The sequence below is a fragment of the Aspergillus ibericus genome (genome assembly GCF_003184845.1).
Source record: "Aspergillus ibericus CBS 121593 unplaced genomic scaffold BO80scaffold_7, whole genome shotgun sequence".
Lineage (NCBI taxonomy): Eukaryota > Fungi > Ascomycota > Eurotiomycetes > Eurotiales > Aspergillaceae > Aspergillus > Aspergillus ibericus.
Genome location: NW_020292105.1, coordinates 817,277 through 831,601, shown reverse-complemented (window position 1 = coordinate 831,601; position 14,325 = coordinate 817,277). Strand labels below are relative to the sequence as shown.

The 14,325-nt window shown below is 54.5% G+C and overlaps 8 protein-coding genes across 8 annotated transcripts; 5 read left to right on the top strand and 3 right to left on the bottom strand.

The window, feature by feature from the left end:
- Positions 1-126: 126 nt before the first annotated feature.
- On the bottom strand, positions 127-1,607 carry BO80DRAFT_500000 (SNG1 family protein; the record flags this gene model as incomplete). Its single annotated transcript, XM_025724211.1, has 1 exon — positions 127-1,607. One exon carries the CDS (start codon positions 1,605-1,607, stop codon positions 171-173), a length of 1,437 nt encoding a protein of 478 aa, XP_025578581.1. The 3' UTR covers positions 127-170.
- Positions 1,608-2,439: 832 nt separating this feature from the next.
- BO80DRAFT_491448 (uncharacterized protein) lies at positions 2,440-4,419 on the top strand (the record flags this gene model as incomplete). The annotated part of the gene is made up of 4 exons (XM_025723698.1): positions 2,440-2,549; positions 2,609-3,315; positions 3,364-4,381; positions 4,412-4,419. The coding sequence occupies exons 1-4, from the start codon at positions 2,465-2,467 to the stop codon at positions 4,417-4,419; spliced, it is 1,818 nt and encodes a 605-aa protein (XP_025578580.1). The 5' UTR covers positions 2,440-2,464.
- A 47-nt stretch (positions 4,420-4,466) lies between these two features.
- BO80DRAFT_259364 (uncharacterized protein) lies at positions 4,467-5,247 on the bottom strand. Its single transcript, XM_025714729.1, has 2 exons — positions 5,150-5,247; positions 4,467-5,068 (listed from the first exon to the last, which is right to left on the bottom strand). The coding sequence occupies exon 2, from the start codon at positions 5,045-5,047 to the stop codon at positions 4,514-4,516; it is 534 nt and encodes a 177-aa protein (XP_025578579.1). The 5' UTR covers positions 5,048-5,068; positions 5,150-5,247; the 3' UTR covers positions 4,467-4,513.
- An 809-nt stretch (positions 5,248-6,056) lies between these two features.
- BO80DRAFT_259312 (uncharacterized protein) lies at positions 6,057-6,824 on the top strand. The gene has a single exon (XM_025714728.1). It carries the CDS (start codon positions 6,169-6,171, stop codon positions 6,604-6,606), a length of 438 nt encoding a protein of 145 aa, XP_025578578.1. The 5' UTR covers positions 6,057-6,168; the 3' UTR covers positions 6,607-6,824.
- On the top strand, positions 6,807-7,590 carry BO80DRAFT_348039 (uncharacterized protein; the record flags this gene model as incomplete). Its single annotated transcript, XM_025715442.1, has 3 exons — positions 6,807-6,946; positions 7,003-7,480; positions 7,534-7,590. The coding sequence occupies 3 exons, from the start codon at positions 6,807-6,809 to the stop codon at positions 7,588-7,590; spliced, it is 675 nt and encodes a 224-aa protein (XP_025578577.1).
- A 92-nt stretch (positions 7,591-7,682) lies between these two features.
- On the top strand, positions 7,683-9,861 carry BO80DRAFT_422605 (uncharacterized protein). The gene is given in 6 exon segments (XM_025718860.1): positions 7,683-7,711; positions 7,728-7,731; positions 7,777-8,011; positions 8,072-8,371; positions 8,455-8,844; positions 8,892-9,861. The coding sequence occupies 4 exon segments, from the start codon at positions 7,936-7,938 to the stop codon at positions 9,839-9,841; spliced, it is 1,716 nt and encodes a 571-aa protein (XP_025578576.1). The 5' UTR covers positions 7,683-7,711; positions 7,728-7,731; positions 7,777-7,935; the 3' UTR covers positions 9,842-9,861.
- An 829-nt stretch (positions 9,862-10,690) lies between these two features.
- BO80DRAFT_259281 (MFS transporter) lies at positions 10,691-12,616 on the bottom strand. The gene is made up of 2 exons (XM_025714727.1): positions 12,241-12,616; positions 10,691-12,191 (listed from the first exon to the last, which is right to left on the bottom strand). The coding sequence occupies exons 1-2, from the start codon at positions 12,492-12,494 to the stop codon at positions 10,856-10,858; spliced, it is 1,590 nt and encodes a 529-aa protein (XP_025578575.1). The 5' UTR covers positions 12,495-12,616; the 3' UTR covers positions 10,691-10,855.
- A 1,096-nt stretch (positions 12,617-13,712) lies between these two features.
- BO80DRAFT_259278 (uncharacterized protein) lies at positions 13,713-14,177 on the top strand. The gene has a single exon (XM_025714726.1). The coding sequence runs from the start codon at positions 13,802-13,804 to the stop codon at positions 14,123-14,125; it is 324 nt and encodes a 107-aa protein (XP_025578574.1). The 5' UTR covers positions 13,713-13,801; the 3' UTR covers positions 14,126-14,177.
- Positions 14,178-14,325: the final 148 nt, after the last annotated feature.

Sequence of the window (14,325 nt, the reverse complement as noted above, 5' to 3'; positions counted from 1 at the left end):
GGGGGAGGGGAAAAGGGTGGAGGGGGGTGTGGGAGGGGTTGTTTGAGTAGGATGTTATGTGATGTTTATCTTTGTTTGGTGAGTGGATGGGGATTTCTGGGGAAGGGATCGATGTGAGGAGGTATTGGTATGGCATTAAAAGCTGCATCGTGAATGATATTTGATCGCTGTCAGTCAGTATACGGCAGATCAAACGCCGGTCCCATGCTCTGTCGACTAGTCCTGATCCGGTCCAGTCTCGACATTTCCTGCTGGATGCCGCTTACTCCCTCTGTCTCGGTCTCCTGGCGTTGCACCCCCGACGCCTCGCCAGCCGTCTCTGGTGTTTCGGGTACCTCTGCATCCTCAGCCTGCTTCTCTTCGGCCAGTACCGCATAATGCGCCCGACGATACACCCCCACCGTACTCACCACCAACCCCACCACCTCATATGCAAACAACACCGGCAACGCATAGTCCAACTGCGGATTACATCCCCCGGACCAGATATCCACCATGACCTGGAAGACACTATGCGCGGGGAGGGCATGTCCCCAGCGATAGAAACCAGGCGACAATTCAAACGGCAATAAAATTGAAGTCACGTTTAATACGACCCACGAGATCAACGCCATCGGGACCACCGGTGGAGGCAGCCAGATGGTGAACATATCCAGAACGAGAAAGTTGAGATGAGCGAAGAGCCATAGTGTCATCCAGGTGAGCATGTACTGTCCCCCGGACACGTGCCAGTCATACCGAAAGGCCCAGATCGCACCGGTGGTGCAGAGCGAGCCGATAAAGGTGTACGTGACGGAGAGGAGTTGGCGGACGATGGCGATGCGGTGAGCGTCCACTGCCACGTAGAGATGAAACTGCTGGTACAGGCCGTTCAAATAGCCGAGGTAGAAGAATTCTTGGATGAGAATGAGAATCACTACGAGAGTGTTGTAGATGAGACGGGAGCCTTGGGTGGTGGGTTGAAGGTTGATGGAGGAGAGGGACCAGGGGTTGGCGAGGAGGGAGATGGCGGCGGGGTCCGTCTGGTTCATGGTTTGCAGAATCTGGAGACCGTTGGATTGCGTGTAGGCGATGCGGGCCGCGTTGGAGAGGGATTGCATGGGGGATTGGATGGCTGAGTCGATGACGGACGGGTAGCGGGCCTCGTTCCATACCAGGGTGAGGATGTCGCTGCGGTTGTAGGTGGTGGCGGGGTCGGCGAGGGCGGCGGATAAGCGGTTAGAAGCATTAGGGGAAGTGTATAGGCCCCCCCAGTGGTGGATGTGACAGACGGAGGAGATGATGGAGGTCGGCTGGGGGTATCGGTCCGGGGACTGTTCCTGGAGGGTCGGGAAGCCGGGGCCTTGGAGCTGTTGGTAAGCGGCGCGGATGGCCTGGCCGATGGGGCCGCCGTCGTAATCCACAAAGAGGATGTTCAGGTTGTGGATGTGAGTCGTTTGCTGGAAGATGGACCCAAACAGATAGCAGAACAGCCCGAGAAAGAGCAGTTGCAGGATGAGCAGGTTGATGGTGGCGGCTTTGATGACGGCCAGGCGCAGGGGCCGCACCGCCGGGTCGTGGATGCTGCGGTGCGGACGATGTCGCGCGGCGGGATAGAAGGCCATCATGGTGTTATCAGGGATAAGGACAGTTATTGAAGTGATTGAGAGAAAGCCCACCTGTCGGGGTAATTGATGTTGTCGTGATGAGTTGGGTTAGTCATCACCTATGACCGCGCAGGATCCATGGATACGAGGCTCACACCGTTAACACGGGATTGATCCCTCGAACGAAGCAAAACCACGGCTGGGGCGGAAAACGGTCGCATTGTCCATCTCAAGATACAAGAACGTTTCATTCTAATACAGTTGGATTAGCCCGCAACGAGTATGGGTGCTCTAGGGCTCGGATACATCACCCTACCCCCCCAAACGTTATCGTTCTGGAAGAATGGATTCGACAGCCGATGTGAGAGGCCTGAGGGATTGGCGAGCTGTATACGATATAGAGAGCAGCAGAGCTGGAAGTGATGGGATCGGGGCCGGTCAGGCCGTGTTTGTAGCAGGATTCGTGATCCGGTCATGCTCGCCGACGAGACGCGCCTCCTGATATTGTCACCCTGCATTGGACCTCCTGGCTCCCATTCCCGTTTGATGATGTCGATCAAGTTAATGAATCCCTACATGCGCTGATGTGATACATCCATCGACATCGTGATTCCCTGCCCAGCCTGGACCGGGGTAGACTAGCGCGCCAAGCACCGTATCAGGAATTACCATACCGTCGCCTCCCGCCGCATGGATAACTATGGACTCCGTACTCCGTACTCCGTACACGGCGCATACTAGGACCGTAGACCGCGGTACGGTATTGCTGTATCCATGACAACGTCCGGTCGGTGGAGAGGCTGCATATAAGGGGGGGTTTGGGTGTCTCCCTCCGTTGCGCGACACGACCAACTTCACCGGCTCCCAACCGCCAAACCATGGCGTCTTCACATGATGTCCATGTCGCGAAGACTTCATGCCTGCTGTGTAGACAATCACCAACGGCCGGGACATACATCCTGGGTGCGTTTCCCGAGTCTCACCGCTGGAGACGAGACCAGTCTGGGCTAATGGACAAACAGACCTGGCTCGAACTCGCCTGGTGGTCCCTGAATATCGATACCCGTGCGCCAGCTGCAATCGATCGCCGTCCCCATCGGTGTGGTTTCATCCAGCATGCTATGAAATCCTAGAGGCTACGTACGAGCCGTCCGGGAAACCCACTATGGAAGAGTTGGGGAAACTTGCGGCTGCCACGAGACCCAGGTATGAGTCTCGCCATGCCAAAGGAGGCGAGGTAGCGTCGGTCCTCGAAGGGCTCTTGAGCAAGTATACGACACGCATCCTCCAGGAGAGCTTCGACCAGGATTTGCTTCGGCGATTGCCGCTGGAAATCCGAGTCATGATCGCCGAGCTGATAGGACCCTGCTGGTACTTGACCGTCCTGGGCGAGAGCCGTCGGCTGATTGAACACCTGAGGCAGCCCACGGACAGCCAGTGCATGCAGCTCGACCTAACACGAGACATCTGGATATCGAGAATCAACTACCGGGGCAGTTTTTATGTAGCACGCATCAGCAACACGCCGTTGAAATCAACGGTCCCTTCCGGTCAATCTCACATACAGCCGCCCAGTACAATCTCCAAGGTTGTCCTGTCAATTGATGGTATTGGTCTACGTGGCTTACAAGTCCTGGACCCTTACTCAAGTCCGACATCGGATCGGTCACCGTGGTTCGAAATTCTCGAAGCGGGAAAATCCCAGCTAAAAGCCCAGGTCACCTTTGATGTATGATTCTCTCTCTCTTTCCTAGCAGGACAGAGCTGACCTCTACAGGGCCTGTTTGTGAGAGGTATTCGCCTGTCTGGAAATGATGTCTCTTCTGCTATGAACTGGACCTCTCCTTGCCCGCCCAAATTCAATCCGTGGAATTTCTATGACGTGCATAAGAACCATCGATTACACTACGTTGAGCTCCATGCCCAAGTCCAAGGTCTTCTTGTGTGCTGTGCCAACGGTAGCACTGTCGGAATCCACGGCTTCTCGGGTACGTCCAAACCTTTCAGGGATTTCGTCGACTTTATGCATGGACGCAGGGCTACGAGTTACAAGCACTGGATTTACTTCCCATTGAATGGACAGGAGGCCATTACAGGGGCTTGGATCCGGAAGATTAAAGTCTGCCGTGGATCGGCCTCCCACCCTGTCTTAGTCGTAAGTCCAACATTTCTCGTTCGGTTTCGATCACTCACCGGCCAGTTGCAAACCTCCCTAGGAAGAGCCGTCACATTCGGACCCCATTATCCAGCCCGCATTATCGATCAGTACGAGTACCATCCTTTGCTTCAACATGGTGATGGACCCATTTCGGGGATATTTCATGATGGACTAGATCCAGTTTCCAAGTATATCTCAGAGTTTGGCGTTACCTGCAGTGACCTGGGCCAGGCCGATATCCGAGAACCGCCCCCTGTGGGCTCTCGCTTTGAGCCCCCGCCAATTCCTCCTGGTCGAGGCTCCATTATCACCACCTGGTACATGACAAAGGCCCCACTAAACGGTCTCGTAAGAGTGCAGGCCTGCAGGGACCAAGCACAACCACATCGCCCGTACCTAGGCCTTCTGTTATTCTACAATGACCAGCATGTCGAGTCCCTAGGACAAGTCCGCTGGGACCTTGATATGAACCAGGAGATTCTGAGCCCGATGTACGTTCGGAAAGGGATCGTTGATGGTCGGAATTACGTCAAGGACATCCAAAGCGACAGCCCACCCTCGGGACCAGATTTAGAGTCAGGGGAGTGGCAAAGGCTACCGGGGCAGGGCACTCTTGTTTGGTGGTCTGGTCATGTTGGTGACGTAATCTCGATATATGATAACCAAGAGCCCTGATGCATTGTTTCTTCAAGACGTGCCTGGAGCACGCAGAAAATGGTTCTCTACCCTGATCTCCCGTATGTGTACGGAATCACGGACATTGAACGGCTTACATGACTGGTGGCGCAGCTCTCATTGCCTGAACGGCTCGCTTGATCAGGCTCGCATCCGAGGAGTGTACCTCAATGTACTGATCACGTTCCGCTAAGTCTTCCGAGCCGAACAGAGGGGACAGGTAGTCATCTTCTGGACGGCACCGCCATGCTCTCCCCTTTGTTCCAAACGATGTGAACGCATACACAAACTGCAAGTCCGGGTGTTCGCCCAGGTACCTCATACAAGCGTCGTATGCTGGCCTCTCGGCGTCTTCCACGTCCTGGGGTCCTGCACTCAATGCCTTAGCTTCATGAAAGGCAAGAACTGCCAGGTTCTTATCACTCCCCATGTATTCGATGGTGATGTCTACCCGTCGGCGGCCATTTCCCTCCGGGGGAGTCTCCTGGGACACCACCCAGCTTTTGTCCACGAAGAAGTGTTTGACCCAGAGGTGGCTCCACAATTTGGCCGAGGCCCATTCATTTGATGGCTGTGCCTGGGCCTTCTCCCAAAGCCTCAAGAGGATCTCGTCGGTGATGAGCGACATGGTCTGTCATATATTTCTTGACTAGGACGGTACAGGAATCTGTTACATTTCAGTCACCAAATAGGTTTGATTTAAGAATATCAGCCTCAGTTGCCAACTTACCGGTAGGTGCTACAACAAACCAAGTAACAAACAAGGGAATCAGAAAAGATGCGTCGTCATGAAAGTAGGACGCTTGGTGTGTAGGCATCCACCCAGGCAGAAGAGCCTGTTTCGGATGCTAGTCTCGACGTGTGTGTGACGGGCTTGTCGGGAATGGCGGAGTAGGGCCGTGCGGAAGAGTTGGGTGAGGGGTGGTGTTAGGGCCCGATTCACTCCTCATGCTAGATGAAGTACCCAACTGCTCATTGCGCCTCGCACTGCCGCAGGAGCCAATCAATCCGGGCACCTGGTATGAGGTTGCCTGGAGCACACAATCAATGATACGCCAGGAGAGAACAGAATCAATACCGCTATCATTACCAAACGTTGACGCCGGCATGTTCTAACACTTTCCTACGTGAGTTGCCTGTAAACAGAAATTGGTCGTGGTCCTGGAAGGCATACATGACGTGCAAAATACTGGGACAGGCAAGGCTGGTGTTTCTCAACTTTGGGTCACATCATGCTCCTGAACCATCGTCCAGAATTGGGAGTCGGTTTCAATTCGCGCCGGATCCTCCTGGAAGAGCGGGGTTGCTGGGCGGCTTGCCGCCGACAACAGCCTTGCGTCCACCACCGGCATGCATGGGATAGTACCCTAGGGACTTCATTGCTCCTGCCTGATACGCTACGCCTCTTGATCGGACAGGCGCTCGCACGGACCGCCACCACACCCCCCCAGGAAAGCCTCGCCCTTCGTCTGCTTAGCGCCAACTGCACAGGCTGAGTCTCATCTTGTCCTCCCCCAACCATCATTATTGGACTGGGTTTCTTTACTGAATATCCTGTTTAGCCGGATGAAAGCGACCCGCATGCGAGAAGATACCAGTCCTGCCAGGCAGAGTTATATCTAGCGCCATCAAAGCCTGTGACAAGGTCTCCCAGCATCATATAAACCAGACTTCCCCCAGTTGTTCCCCTTCTGTAAGTGACTAGAAATCACCACATCACCTTCCTCGACACGACACACTTGCGTTACAATGGCAAACCAAGTTTCTTTACTGTCTTACTTGCAAGTTGCCCTACCAGCCATTCCGATAGGCCTCAATGCAAACCCGGGTCGCAACACGACGAACTCAGAATACGAGGCCAGTGACATCAAAAGCACTGCAGCCTGGCCAGAATTCAACTTGAACACCATCCTTCAACAATACCAGCATATCCTTCAGCAGTGTCGCCTGCCTGGGGATTTTATACCTACCTCTCGCCCGCGAGCGATCACGGCGGAAAATGCCCTGCGAAGTAAAATCTCAGAATATGTGATACCGAAGATACGGCGCAGCCTCCGAGTGGGTTTTGCCGGCTTAGCTGCATTCAACCAAATGAACGGCATAACAACTGTCTCCTTTGATGTCGGAGAGCAGGCACAGAGGTACGGTGCTACAGGCGACCTCTGCATCACTAGGATATCACATTGAATTGTCTGATGAACCCGATGCCATCGGGGAACACACCGGTCCTTGCGGTCCGGTCACGTCACGTGATCTCGTGATAATCCTACGCGAGTTGGCCGAGCCTCCCTCCCTTGCTTGCTGCCACCGGCGGCAAATCCCAGGGATCGAGCCTCCTGTTATCCAGACCTGTACACTCGGACTTCAACCGTCTAGCGTACGGAAACATGGAGTTCGATGATGTTCAACCGTCCGAAATCGCCTTCCAAAAGAAGCTTTTTTCGTCGAGGTTCTCCGTCATATTCCTCGTCGTGGTGCGAAACGTGACCTGTGTCATGAAGGTGGTAAGTCAACTCGGTCCAGGACCGTAACTCCTCGACGTCTCGCTGATCTAACGCGGCATCATGGGCGGGGCCCTCGGAGGTATTATGAACCGGATGATCGTGAATTGGACATCCATGTCATGGAATCTACTGCCTATCATCGGTTGAAGGCTGCCGGAGTTTGTGACCGTGGCCTGGTGCCGGACTTTTTCGGATCGATGAGAAAGTTTGACCCTGCGCCATACCAGCCACATCTAAAGATGTTCATGGAGGATGAATATCCTCCCAGTGCGATCTTCTTGGAGTATATACCGAACCTTGAGATGATCACCATTCACAACTACACGCCCCAACGGATGGAGAATCTGATTCGAAGTATCAAAGAGATTCACAAGGCATTTGTGCTGCACCACGACCCGAAACCCCGGAATATGATGGTGGTCAAAGATGACCCTGAGCGGGTGATATGGTTGGATTTTGATCGAGCAAGGACCTTTGATGGGGACCTCGTCACGGATGCCCAGAGGCAGTTATTGGACGAGGAATTGGAGATGGTGACATGCTTGCAGCAGCTTCTGGTAAGTATGGACTCTCCTCATAGACCTAAGCCAAGATCTAATTGTGTTCACAGGAAGCGGACTGCAAGAAAGGGAGACTGGAAGAAGCATACATTCTCTACTGCACTTGATGATGCCCCCCTGATCCAGCAGGGCAGGGTGAATCCTATTTGGGTCAGTGTAGATTAAATAGACTGATTTAATAACCTCTTTGTTTCCATTAGTTTCGCCATTTTTTCCTGTAAGGGTCTTCCACCTCTTCATCAAAGCATGTGAACTATCGCAACCATTGTTAACATCGCCAGGTTCAGTCGGCCTGGCTCGCCCATACAGTCCGACCTGTTCAATCGAGCTAAACCCGTTGTGGTATAGTCTCCCTCCCTTGCATCCTCCCTCCCTTCACCTTTCCACTCCCTCATCTCAGCACACTTCATAGCCGCAAGTTTTGAGCACTCAGAAGTAAACGGGAGACCGGAATGTTTCCGATTTTGACGAGACGTGCAGGGATACGACATTCTCAGCTAAGGGCCCAACTGTCCATCCTATGTCGCGGTAATTGCGCGCTAGAGGATACTGCATTGCTTTGGGAGTATTTACTAATTACATGATCAGGGAAATCCATCGTTCGTGAGGAGCTGTTTGCTTATACTAATGGGCACTTCCTCGTTGACGAACAGCGGCAGCTGGGTCGACGTTACGTGAAATTCGATGTAGATGCCCTGTGCCATGTTGCTGCCGCTGTCGGGGGCGATTCTTCCCCAATAACAAGCATTGAGAAGATGGAAGGTGGATTCAGCAAGGCTCTGCTGATGAAGAAGGAAAACGGAATAGAGGTCATTGCTAAGATTCCCTGCCATATCGCGGGACCGGCAAGCCTAACCACGGCATGCGAGGTGGGCGTCTTAGAATACGGTACGCCTTTCCTTTCTTGATCCTTCTATTCCTCTCCGTCATCTCGCTACCGCGCTTTCACGTCGCTTATACGACCTGCGTAGTTCGCAAACATACCGGCATTCCAGTCCCTCGGGTGCTTTCGTGGTCCTCGGACAGTTCGGATCCGGTAGGCGCCGAATACATCATAATGGAGAAAGCCGCAGGGGTTCCATTGTTCCAAAAATGGCCTAGCATGGCCGAGTTCGACAAATTAGAGCTTATCAAGAACTTGACCAAGCTTGAGGCTCAATTATCGGCTATTCGCTTCCCGGCGTATGGGGGGTTGTACTTGCGAGCTGATGCCCGGGACCCAAAATACCACTATGAAATGCTCGATAGCAGTATTGATGCATCTCATACATTTTGTATCGGGCCCTCCTGTGACCGTTCATTCGACGTTGACCCAGCTACGAACCCTACCCAGCCGAACATGGACAGTTACCAAGGGCCTTGTGAGTACCCTAGACTTCGTTTATCGCTGAAGCTAACAAATTCCCAGGGACCACGATATCACAGCTGGGTATATCCATAGCAAAGCGTGAGGTATCTCGGATCCCACCCAAACAGTCGGATAGACCGCCCATGTTTTACCACGGGAGTGTCGAAGAACAGATTCAACTTTTAGAATCCACTATAAGCCTCATGCCCATGCTAGACTCCCTCCCAGAACTACTTCAAACTAGCCAGCCCACATTGTGGCACACGGATCTCCACATGGGGAATATATATGTGGCGCCCGATGACAGTACCCGGATAGTGTCGATCATCGATTTCCAGTCCGTATCAGTAATGCCCGCATTCCTTCAGGCACGGTGGCCTGAGTTCCTGAAGCCTCCACAGGACTATACAGAAGGGCTTGTGCACCCGCAGCTCCCAGACGGGTTCGAGGACATGGACGAAGAGAACAAGATACTTGCTCGGCGAGAGTGGTCTCAGGCAAAGATGGCAAAAGCATATGAAATCTCCACTTACCTTGAAGACCGGCCTGCGCACAATGCAAGACATGTCCGGCGGGTCTTCCGAGAGCTCTTTACTCGCTGTGGAGAGGTTTCTGAGGTGGGGATTATCCCACTGCGAGCTTGTCTCATCGAAATTTTCCAGAACTGGTCGAGCCTAGGCTTTACAGGAACATGTCCATTCACTTTCACCGCAGAGGACATCGCCACCCACGAAGCTCAGATCCCTGAATACCAAGCTTGGCATGAGGCTCAACGCCTCGCTCAGGACTGCCTAGACACGGATGCAGAGGGATGGGTAGCACCCCAACTGGATTTTGCAGAGAAGCGAAGACAGAACCGTGAGCTGTTGGCCATGTTTATCGAGCGAATGGCGGGTGTAAAGTCCCCAGAGGAAGCGCGAAAGATGTGGCCATTCCCAGATGAAGCAGACCTCCTTGACAGGAAAGTGACAAGTGAGAGTAATGGATATATCTCCCTGGACCAGGACTGATGGCCAGGCCAGTACTCCCAATGCAGTTTAGTGCAGAATATCCCAAAACAACACTAGTGTCAACACTCTTAGTCATCTCGCGCTAGCCAAATCAAGCATCCCCGCACAAGCGGGGAATGACCTCATCCCACCCCAGCCATCCCAGCATTTCTCCAAGAAAATCAAGAATGGATTACTCCACGAATATACCATCTCAATGACAGTGGCCCGACATCCCGAGAAGACACCATGGCTGGCCTTACATCGGACATACCATGGATCACATCCTGAGCCCGATCCAGCACGGGGCTAGCCTCCCACCAGACGGAGATAGGATCTGAGTCGGGCTATGCGGCTTTAGCACACGCGTATCCCATACCATCGATCTCGTACTCCTAACAAAGCCATAATAACATTATAAAAAGCTACCAAAATGTATCAAACACCTCCACCACCCCTAAACACAACACACCCATGCTCCACCCACAATATCCACTACCCGCCAAATCATCCTCATCACCGGCGCCAACAGCGGCATCAGCTACGACGCCGTCAAAGCCTTCCCCCAAAGTCCCATCCCATATCACATTCTCCTTGGCAGTCGGAACCCGGAGAAAGGCACCAAATTAATTACATCCCTACAACCAGAATGTCCCGAAACCACCAACCCCGTCGAATCCATCACCATCGACTCAACCAGCGATGAATCTATTGCAGCAGCTTGCGAGCATGTCTCGTCCAGTCCTAGGTCGGCTGGATAATTCTGATTAACAATTTCAGGTCCGTCCCCGCCTCTTCTTCACCAAAGGCCTCTCGCACCTCACCCTCGCCAGCGAGAATTGCTTCCCCACACGCCCGCAACCACCCAGCTGGCCCAAGGTCATCGAATTCGAAACGATCGGCTATCGATGTGGGGAGGGTGTGTGTGTACTTGGTTTGGGGGAGGGAGGTATACTACATGAGGGTGGGAGGAAGAAGCTCTATTGCAAAGTCATCAGTCATGTATATACAATCTAAATCTCTCTCTTGGATGGATCAGTGCGGACTATCCTCATTCGAATCAAAGTGCTCCCGCGCCCACGGGCTCCTCAACCGAATCGCCCGGCCCTTATAGAAAAAGATAAACGGAATCGGCACCAGCAGAATGGCAATGAACCCCAGCAGACTGGACGCCCACTCGTAATCCAACTTCTCGTACATCTGCGTGGCAAACAGGGGAAACCCCGCGCCCACGATATTCCGCACGAGAATCACGCCCGCTAGGGCCGAGGCCGAATACGTCTGGTAGCTGTCGACGACGTAGTTGAGGATACTGAGGATCACAATGTAGAGACCCGCGCCGAAGAAGGAGGACGCGATGATGGGCACGATCCAGTGCACGGAGCGATAGCTGGTCCAGCCGAACCAGAAGAGACTGATCGGGATCAACAGCGAGCCGCCCCGCGCCATCCACATGCGCGCTTCCGGGACACTGCGACCGCTGTTTTCGGCCACGCGACGGAGGTAGTAGCGCTCCTGGAGCGGGGACAGGGCAAAGGCGATGATCGGGCCGATCGCCATCCCCAGGAAGCAGAGACCTTGCTGGCCGACGTTGAAGCCGTGGCCGTTGGGGGAGCCGAAGACGAGAGGGAAGGCTTCGTTGAAGAGGTAGACCAGGCCGTAGAGGAAGCCGTTGTAGATGGCGGAGAAGGTGGTGATGGGCTCAGTGAACAGGAAGCGGAAAGGACGGGTGAGGGTGATACCGAACAGCTGGTGGAGGCCCTTCCGGTCATCGGCATGGAGGTCAGTGGTCGACTCGGCCGAGCGCAAACCTTCGCGTTGCATCTGCTTGCGGATGCGCGCGGTCTTGCGCTGCAGGATGATGCTGTGGCGGGTTTCTGGGATGGTTAGGACCAGGGCAATCCATACGCCACCGGTGATGGCCATCATGATCCAGAAGATCCAGTGCCAGTTGAGGTTCAGACCGATATAGCCGCTGATAACCAGTGCCATGGGCGGGCCAAACGTGCTGCTGAGCCCGTAGAATGCCATGGGCCCACCGCTGCTGTTACGCTCCCACAGATCGCTAATTGTGCCGCCGGTGTTGGTCAAGGGCGCGCCGCCGGCGAAGCCCGCGATGAAGCGGCACACGATGATCGTGCCAATGTTCGGAGCCAGCGCCAGAGGCATCTGGAAGAGGGACATGATGAACCAGGACACGATGTAGATGGGTTGGCGGCCAAAGTACTCGGACAGTGGTGCCAGCAACACGGGTCCGATGGCATATCCCAGTACGTACATGGACAGACACAGAGTGGTGACTTCGGTGGAGACGTGGAAATGCTCGGCGATGCCGGTAGCACCGGACGAAAACGAACCGCAGGACCAGGTGCTAGCGGTGGGTTAGTATGGTCGATGCACAGGCGGAGCCGAACACTTACGTCACAACATTCAGCATGCTGACGAACAAGGTAATGTACCATTTGCGCCAATAACCCCAGCAGCGAGGGTTGTCCCGATCCTGGGGACCAAAGGTGATGCGTAACGGCAGGGCTACCTCAGGTTGGTTCCTGGCCCGAGCCAGAGCCTCTTCCTCGGTGACCACCAACGGCAGAGTCTCGCGGTGGGAATCCGAGGTCTCATGCTTCTGATCGGCGGTAGCGAGCAAATCGCCAATGTGAGTTTCCTCGGTCATGGTCGCGGCGACAGCAGAAACAGGAAGACAGATTCAAGACGAAAACAATAGCACCCAGAGCGACCGGTCCCGCGGGGAAGAAACCAGTTAAAAGAACCTGGGGGACCGGCAGGGGAAAAAGGCAAGCATGCCTCGTGACGTTTCCAATTGCCATGGCCAACTCCACTGTCGGTGATGGTGCAGCTGGTCTGCCAATAAGACGGGCCGGCCATAAGCTTCGACTCCAGGTTTCCCCATCTCCTCCATGGCTCGGGGCACGACCGAGCTGATTAGACGGTCCGGTGTCGGGTGGGAGGCAAGCTTTGCGCGCCAGACCAAGCCTCGGTCAAGCTTTGGGGCGCCGTGTGTCCCGGGCGAGGGTTCCAGAAACTGGGCCGATAAAGGCGGCCACTCCGGACTTTACTGGATGGCGGCTAGTGGTCCTGCCGCACCCCACGCCGCGCTCCCCGTGGAGTTGCCCTCATTGATCGTGTTCTGGTTCATCAGGCAGGATTGCCGACCGGCTGTTCCCTTTGCCGTCATGACGCTGGCCCCGGTGAGCTCATTCAGCCTTGGACAGCGCCATCTCCCGCCACGTGCAGTAAATGGCTGGACTTTTGACTTTCGCTGTCGCTCTGACCTGGAGCTTAAATCTCCGGCCTGATTGCAAAATGTAAATATCCCGACACACCCTTAATGTGTGGCATTTAGACGAGCCGGCTACGGCAGCGGATTGACCTGAACCTCAACAATGTGTCACTGCCATGTCCCAGGCTTCGACACATTTAGGCTAAATTCCGCCAACCCCAAACCGCCCCGGTTTGAGGGTCGCCATGTTGGAGACGCGAATGGAGTTGGGCCCTCTTTTTCCCTCCCCAAGATGCGCTAGTCCGGTCCCCGCGGAGAACCCATTTATGAGACCCGGTGAATTCTCCCGGCCGATATATCGCATCCACCACGGTCGGCTCATGGCGGGTCTCCAGGCCGACCTGGTCGGCATCTTGACCCCGTGTTCACCCATGGCACGGCCGGATGCCCTCCACTACACAGTACGCATCATGCAACGCGCTCAGATCGGTGCCGCCTCCTCAGTAATGATTGGGGTCAGCCATGCTCAGCTCGACCATGTCATCCCGCACCTAGCTGGTTAGCTTTTGCTCGTGCATACCTAGCCCACTGGCGGCGCCCTCAGCCACGTCGCCGTCCAATGAGCGTGAATTCGACTGATTGAGCGGATGTGCCAGGTCGCTCTGGCTCACGTCTGACATGTCCATTTGCCATTCACCTGGAGCCAACCGGAGCTCGTAGGTGATGTTTCCTCTTTCTAAATGGCCATATTGCTCTGGTGGCTTGACCATGCAGCGCTTCGAGACCTTCGTCCTGCGCTCCGTCTTGTGCTTCATGCACCTGTCTCAGTAGCTGGGGCTGCAAGACAGACCCCGCGGCCGGAGTCTGGTCGTCTCGGTCGCTCATCGTCGCGGTGGGCTTGTCCTCTCTCTTTCCCGCCTCACAAGGTGCTGCATTTCATGGAGATTGACCGCCACATCGGCTATCACTCAACCGGAGATACGTACTCCCTGGAATTTAATTCCGCCCGCATTGTGTCTGATGCCGCCATTGTCTCCCTCGGAGGCTCTTTTTCGGAACCTTGAGACCTTTGTTGACTGTCGAATTCGAGCGAATGTACTTCATACAAACCATCAAGGAATTGACAGGATCATCGGGCCATTGAAGATGCATTGCCCATTTTCAGATCATCAGCTTGCTGGTACTGCCTTTGCTGGATTTGATGGCAACTCTACTTCAGACCCGAGGAGGCCTTGAAAGAGGCCACCCATCGACAGGACACATT

Coding starts and splice junctions, on each gene's coding strand:
- BO80DRAFT_259364 (XM_025714729.1), bottom strand. CDS start 5,047: ATGTCGCTCATCACCGACGAGATCCTCTTGAGGCTTTGGGAGAAGGCC.
- BO80DRAFT_259312 (XM_025714728.1), top strand. CDS start 6,169: ATGGCAAACCAAGTTTCTTTACTGTCTTACTTGCAAGTTGCCCTACCA.
- BO80DRAFT_422605 (XM_025718860.1), top strand. CDS start 7,936: ATGTTTCCGATTTTGACGAGACGTGCAGGGATACGACATTCTCAGCTA. Junction 8,012..8,071: donor ACTGTCCATCCTATGTCGCG/GTAATTGCGCGC, acceptor TTACATGATCAG/GGAAATCCATCGTTCGTGAG. Junction 8,845..8,891: donor GGACAGTTACCAAGGGCCTT/GTGAGTACCCTA, acceptor ACAAATTCCCAG/GGACCACGATATCACAGCTG.
- BO80DRAFT_259281 (XM_025714727.1), bottom strand. CDS start 12,494: ATGACCGAGGAAACTCACATTGGCGATTTGCTCGCTACCGCCGATCAG. Junction 12,192..12,240: donor AGCATGCTGAATGTTGTGAC/GTAAGTGTTCGG, acceptor ACCCACCGCTAG/CACCTGGTCCTGCGGTTCGT.
- BO80DRAFT_259278 (XM_025714726.1), top strand. CDS start 13,802: ATGGCCATATTGCTCTGGTGGCTTGACCATGCAGCGCTTCGAGACCTT.